This window comes from Phoca vitulina, unplaced genomic scaffold (genome assembly GCF_004348235.1).
Source record: "Phoca vitulina isolate PV1807 unplaced genomic scaffold, GSC_HSeal_1.0 scaffold2, whole genome shotgun sequence".
NCBI classification, from domain to species: Eukaryota; Metazoa; Chordata; class Mammalia; order Carnivora; family Phocidae; genus Phoca; species Phoca vitulina.
In genome coordinates this window covers 84,079,291-84,086,556 of record NW_022589705.1, presented here as the reverse complement: position 1 = coordinate 84,086,556, position 7,266 = coordinate 84,079,291, and the positions used below count along the sequence as shown (strand labels likewise).

Here is a 7,266-nt window from a genome sequence, read left to right as displayed (position 1 = left end):
AGCTGTGAAAACACTAGGCTAAATGAAAGAAGGCAGCCACAAAAGAGCAGATTATATGATTCCATTCATGTGACATGTCCAGAATAGGCAATCTATAGAGACAGACAATAGATTAGTGATGCCTAGGGCCAGGGAGACTGGGGAGTGTTGGCTAAGGGTGCAGGATTTCTTTTTGGGGTGATGAATTGATTGTGGTGAAGGTTACACAACTCTGTGAATATACTAAAAGGCTTTGAATTGTATACTTTCAGTGGGTGAATTATTTGGTATATGACTTATGTCTCAATAAAGCCATGTTTTTTTTAAAAAGATTTTATTTATTTATTTGTCAGAGAGAGAGCACAAGCAGGGGGAGCAGTAGGTAGAGGGAGAAGCAGGCTCCCACTGAGCAAGGAGCCCAATGCATGACTCCATTCTAGGACCCTGGGATCATGACCTGAGCTGAAGGGAGCCACCCTGGCGTCCCTGTAAAGCCATCTTTTAGAAGGTTTATCGACTTTTGTTCTAGATGGTCAAGGAAGGCCTCTGAGGAGGTGACTTTTGAGCTTCCTTTGTAATTGGCTCAAAGCTCTCAAACAGTAACAGATGACATTTTACTGAGCAGTTATGTGCCAGACACGTGCAAAGCGTTTTATAATTACCACCTCATTGAATCCCCACAAAAATCCTATGGCTTAGATACTGACGATCCCATTTAACAGATGAAGAAATTGGAGCACAAAGAGGATAGGTGACTTGCCCTAGGTCACACAGCTGATAAATGGCAGAACTAGAATTCAATTCTGGCTGTTTCTGACTTCAAAGCCTATGTCCGCTGAGTTAACCACTGAGCTACACTTCCCTGTCCAGTCTCTGAATTCCTAATGTTTCCCAGATCAGGAAGATGGCCCAAATTAAGATGGAGGAGGGGCGCCTGGGTGACTCAGTCATTAAGCGTCTGCCTTCGGCTCACGTCATGAACCCAGGGTCCTGGGATCGAGCCCCGCATCGGGCTCCCTGCTCGGGAGGAAGCCTGCTTCTCCCTCTCCCACTCCCCTGCTTGTGTTCCCTTTCTCGCTGTGTCTCTCTCTGTCAAATAAATAAATAAAAATTTTTTTAAGACTTTATTTATTTGAGAGAGAGAATGAAATAGAGAGAGAGCACATGAGAGGGGGGAGGGTCAGAGGGAGAAGCAGACTCCCTGCTGAGCAGGGACCCCCCGATGCGGGACTCGATCCTGGGACTCCAGGATCATGACCTGAGCTGAAGGCAGTCGCCCAACCGAGCCACCCAGGCGCCCCAATAAATAAAATCTTTAAAAAAAATTAAGACAGAGGAGATGGGAAAGAGAGCACAACCTTAAAGGAAGTTAGGAAAGGGCATGCCAGGTGCAAGGGAGAGCAATGAGCATGCTGAGAGGTGTCCCTGGGCTCAGGGAGGGATCTCCCAGGAGGAGCAAGACACTAACATAGAGGTTCCCAAACTTTAGAGAGACAGAAATCATCTACAGCAAGAAGTCAGAGAGAGGCTTATTTAAAATGCAGACTCCCGGGCGCCTGGGTGGCTCAGTTGGTTAAGCGACTGCCTTCGGCTCAGGTCATGATCCTGGAGTCCCTGGATCGAGTCCCGCATCGGGCTCCCTGCTCAGCAAGGAGCCTGCTTCTCCCTCTGACCCTCCCCCCTCTCATGTGCTCTCCCTCTCTCATTCTCTCTGTCTCAAATAAATAAAATCTTTAAAAAAAAAAAAAAATTAAAAAAAAATGCAGACTCCCAGGCCTCACTGCCAGAGGTCTGATTTGATGGGTCTGAGTTGGGGACCAGGAATCTAATGTTAACAAGCTCCCTGGATCTAATGCAGATGGCCCAGGGAGCACAGTGTGAAATGTCCAGCAGGAACTTCAAGGTCAACACAAGACTTCTGTGTCTGCCCCTGCCCACCCCCCATTTTGGCATCCCTCTTTCCCTTCCCTTCCTGACATCCCATATTCCTGGCTATCATTCTTCTCTCTGTGCCCAGAGACCCCAATGAGCATTACAGACCTCCCAGTCTTTGTTCCTGCTCTTTGTTCCACCTGGTGTGACCTTCCTTTGCTTCGCTCCATCTCCCCCAAGAGGCCTCATCCCCTCTCCCCTTCCTTAGTCTGCCATCCCACAAAGGTTCAGCTTTTGGGAGTCTGTCCCCTCTTTATGAAATCTTCCCTAACAATAGGAACATTGCTCTACTGCATCTATAAAATGGGGATGAAAAGCAAACAAGAAAATGTGCACAAGGAACATTGTAGGCACTCCATAAACAGTGGCTATTGTTTTTATACAATAACATACCTATCATTATCCCCATTTTACAGTTGAAGAGAGTGAGGCAAAGAAGGCTTCAAAAACTTGCCCCAGACCACCCAGCTAGAAGTTGGTAGTACTTGAATTTGAACTGAGGCATCATTGCTCAGCTTTAACCATCACAAGACTGGCTTTCATAAGGCTCCAGTGAGAGACGAGCTGCCAGGGCTCCGGTACAGGGCCGGGCCTGTGGTGGGTGCTCAGTAAATGCTGGAGACTGAAGTGGATTGAAAGGTTCATCCAGGGAGCGGGGGGACATTACCCGAAGACCTCACTGACCATGACATCTCATGCTTTTTATTTTTATTTTTTTTTTAAGATTTTATTTATATATTTGACAGAGAGAGACACAGCAAGAGAGGGAACACAAGCAGGGGGAGTGGGAGAGGGAGAAGTAGACTCCCCGCTGAGCAGGGAGCCCGATGTAGGGCTCGATCCCAGGACCCTGGGATCATGACCTGAGCCGAAGGCAGACGCTTAATGACTGAGCCACCCAGGCGCCCCTCAAGTCAGTGTTTTACTTGGTAAACATGTCTGAGACCATGCATCCCTGGCTGCTAAGCACCATGGCGGACAGGGCTAGAAAGGTAACAGCTTTATTTTGAGCAGGGGGCAAAGCTCATGCTTTTTATTTGACAAGACTCAACATCTTAAGATCTCTGATGAGAACAGGATATAAAAAAAAATAGTTCATGAAACAAAATTCAGAATGGTGTCCCACTCAAAGCTTGGTGGGTCCAAAGCCTGTCAATCTGTCATTGAGGGTAATTGTGGGTTTTAACTTCAGAATACTAAGGTGATGCAGAGATACCGGGGAAGGAGGAAGGGTAGGGGGTAGTTGATCTGCGTGTTATTTTCTAATCAAGGTGCCACATGGCATGGAGAGCCTCCATCCTGACTCCAATTCTCTTTCAGCTCAGGTCATTAACCTCACGTACCCTCCTCCTCTGAGCTCCATACAAAACTTACGTAGACCAGAAAGCCTCCCATTTGAACCTAGGGTCTCTCTGTAGAGTTGGACAGCTTCCCGTCTGAACTGAATCAATGGGGAATCCTGTGGATCACATTTCTCCCAACATGGATGAGCCGTGAAAATATGCTAAGTGGAATCTTCGGTCTTGTCACCCTTCACAAAGCTGCCCCACTTTGGGTGGCACAGAAGTCAAAAAGACAACAGGAAGAAGAACGCTGAACAATTCTATTGGTCGAACCAAAACCCAACATATCAGGATTGACCCAAATCTCAGGAAAAATAAACAAGACAATTCCAGTTGGGTTACAGGACACAACAGATAACAAGAGTCACCAGCAAATAAGACTAGGAGGCTTTCCGAAAATGGACAACTTTCTGAAACGCTTGTCGAAACTCTTCATTAAACACAGTATATATTATTGGATTGATGAGGGAGTTGAGATAGCCAAGCCAGGTGAAGAAGTCAAAGAGGGCTGGGTGGAGCCAGCAGGAGTCCCGGCAGATGGGGAGGACCAGAGAGGCGACAAAGAAGGGCAGCCAGCAGATGATAAAGGCCCCTAGGATGATCCCCAGCGTTTTCGTGGCTTTCCTTTCTCGAGCCGCGGAAATCCTCTTGCGCTCCAGGACACTATCGGCCAGCTTGATTTTCACGTGGCTGAAAAAGAGAGCGGAGCCGGCAGTATGGGAGTGCCCCTCATGGAGGCTGGGGCTGAGCGAGCAGAGCGAGGACCCCGCAGAGCCCGTGATGAGGTGGGCCGTGGTGAAGCGCTTCCCGTAGAGCGGAGGCGGATTCAGGATGCGATTCCGGGCAGCCATGTAGATGCGGCCATAGAGGATGATGAGCAGCACAGAGGGGATGTAGAAGGCCCCGCAGGTGGAGTAGATGGTGTAGGAGATCTGAGACGTGTTCACCAGGCAGTCCGACATCTCTTCGTGAGCTTTGGCCTGCCGCCAGAAGAGTGGCGGGATGGAGATGCAGATCGAGATGACCCAGACGGTGGCAATCATGGCAGCCGCCCGGCCCGCTGTGCGGCGTTTACTATACTCCAGGGCATCTGTAATGGCCCAGTACCTGTCCAGAGCAATGACACAGAGATGCAGGATGGACGCTGTGCAGCATGTGATGTCAGAAGACAGCCAGATGTCACACAGGATTTGGCCAAAGCTCCAGGTGCGGGTGGTGGTATAGGCGATGCTGATGGGCATGACCAAGATGGAGACTAAGAGGTCAGTCATGGCCAGGGAGCCGATGAGATAGTTCGCGGGGGTGTGGAGCTTCCTGGTGAGGAAGATGGTGGTGAGCACAAAGGCGTTGGAGAGGGCTGTGGCCATTGTGATGATGGAAAGGAGCAGAGCAAGAGAGATCTTGAGGGCCTGGAGTATCCCCGGACCCCAAGCCTCTGGGGTTTCTGTAGCATTCAGGGATCTGTTGGAGGCCTCCTGGAGAAGGCCTTCCAGTGACTGGTTTGGCGGGGACATTCTAGGTGGCTCTCTCTTCTCACAGACTTGGACACACACAGCTCCCTTCACAGTTGTCCTGCCTACGGGACAAGGTCATCCTTCTGCTTCATGCTGGTGGGGGCCCTCCATCAGAACAGCGCACAGTGAAAAGACCTCCAGACTTGACTATTTGAAGAACAGTGAGGTGACAGCTGGTAGTTAAAGGTCTTTCCTAACCCTGATGAATCCCAAGATGTCTCACTATTCTGGAACTTTGCCCAGCAAATATTCAAGCCCAGGGGACACATGCTGGATTTGTTAGACATTTATCAGGATATCACACCAGTGTGGGCAGTACTTTGGGATTCTCGCTTTTGGCATTTTGGCTCCTTCCAAAGCTTGAGGGATAAATGTGTTGAATAAGAACTTCGGAATTTCCCCCATCCTATTCTGAGAAGAGTCTGGGTTTCAGGTTGCCTCTGGGGGGCTTTTAAAACCAGAGACAAACAGAAGTACCAGCAGATTCTGAGAAGCAGTCCAGTCAACAGCTCACCGTTTTCCTAAGTTCATCTGGACACATCATGAGGCACTGAACTTGGGGGTTCCTGTCCCACTGATCACTTCGAGCCTGAACAGACAAAACATTCTGGTTACCAAGACCTGAAGTATGCATGAGCTGGGAGAAGGCAAAACAAACCGATCACTGTGGGTTCATCGAGAAGGGCACATGTCCAGAGCTCTGGGGCTTAAAAAAGAAAAGAAGGCAAGAGTTAGGTTCTAGAAGGACAATTGAGACACTCGAGACTAACTTATAAGTTTAAAAGCATACTGGTTAATGTTGGCGGTGGCATGGTGAACCTAGCTTGTCAAAAGTGCCAGCAGAACACAGGGGAGGGCAACGGGTCCCACCCCCACAATTCCCAGAGAGGGCAGAGCCACTGGAAGCATCACAGGCTTGTTATAAATACATGAAATCAGCTTTGTAAATTATGAATCAGAAACCATCATTCTATTTGCTCAGCAACAATGAAAACTAAACAAAATAACTCCGTGCACAGGAAAAAAAAAAAAAAAGGTCAACAGGAAAGATACCAAATTTTTACAATGTATTTCTCTAGGAATTGGGGAGGGGGAGGTGACCTTTCTTTTATTCCTAAAAAATTTTCCAATTTCCTAGAGTGCGCACGCATGATTCTTAAAACAAACACAAAAGCAAAAACAGAAACACCTTTTGGTTAGCAGAGAAAATTAATTGCAAAAATTAAAACCCTGAGCATTTTTCATGGTGAAAGTTCAGGTCCAGAAAATATATTCAGCTTTCTAAATGGAAACTGGGAATGTCATCACAAAAAAACCCTCGAAGACTCATTTTCTCCTCTGTGTGCCTCTGGCCTTGAATCTGGGTTTCAGTATTTGGGACATGGGCAAGCCAAGGGGTTCTTGGAGCTTGGGGCCCCTGGCATAGATGATCGGGGTAAGGTAAAGCAGAGGGCACTCTGTGTAAGGCCCATCTCTGGCATGACCCCAGCTGAAGTCTGTGGGGCCTGCAGGTAGCCCCTGATGTATGGGGTTGACAAGAAGAGTACCAAGACCCCTTAGCCCCATCCACACCCCTACCACCTCTTCCCCTGCCTTATATGGAATGCTAAAACTCCACCAGGAATCCCTATGATTCATTTGATTTCTTCCAGGTCCCATCCTAAGAGTGTTCAAAGCCTGGCATGGGGTGTAGACATATAGCTTCAAGAACCCTGGGACGGAGCTGGCCAGGCAGATTTATATATACACACTTTTAAGAATTATTATTATGGGGGCGCCTGGGTGGCTCAGTCGTTAAGCGTCTGCCTTCGGCCCAGGTCATGATTCCAGGTCCTGGGATCGAGCCCTGCATCGGGCTCCCTGCTCGGCAGGAAGCCTGCTTCTCCCTCTCCCACTCCCCCTGCTTGTATTCCCTCTCTCGCTGTGTCTCTCTCTGTCAAATAAATAAATAAAATCTTTAAAAAAAAAAAATTATTATTATGTATGAATTTGTTTCACAGTTTGTATGTTTTTCAACTTAATGTGTTTTGAACTCTGTTCCATCAGTCATTCCCATAACATCATGCTTAAGGGCCGTATATTGCTCCAATGGATGGCTACATTAAGAAGAAGGTTTCAATAGTCAAGGTCAGGAGGGATGGCTTTCCTGGTGGCTGGAAAGGCAAGAGCAAAGGGCCAGAGGTCAGAAAGTGCAAGGCCTGGCAAAGAGCCCAACTGGCTGGAGCAGAGAGAGCAGGGGTGCAGTAGCAGAGAAGGCTCAGGAGGGGGCTGGCGCCAGACGTGGGAGGCAGCTGGGTGCAGGGGAGAGCTTGGCTTGGGTGGGACAGTCTGGATGCCAATCCCTCTTCTCTTCCCACCCTCCTGTATGACCTTGAGCAAGTCCCTTACCCCTTTCTGAGTCTCAGATTTCGTCTTCAAAAAAGTGGCCACCCTACCGGCCTCCCCGGGCTGTGGTGGAGCTTCCATTGCTCCTGGCAAGGCCAGCCTCTGAAACCCAG

At 48.6% G+C, this 7,266-nt stretch overlaps 1 protein-coding gene across 1 annotated transcript; it reads right to left on the bottom strand.

Annotated features, from left to right (window-relative positions):
• Nucleotides 1-2,796: 2,796 nt before the first annotated feature.
• On the bottom strand, nucleotides 2,797-5,466 carry HTR1D (5-hydroxytryptamine receptor 1D). The gene has a single exon (XM_032418121.1). The coding sequence runs from the start codon at nucleotides 4,766-4,768 to the stop codon at nucleotides 3,635-3,637; it is 1,134 nt and encodes a 377-aa protein (XP_032274012.1). The 5' UTR covers nucleotides 4,769-5,466; the 3' UTR covers nucleotides 2,797-3,634.
• Between the last annotated feature and the right edge of the window lie 1,800 nt (nucleotides 5,467-7,266).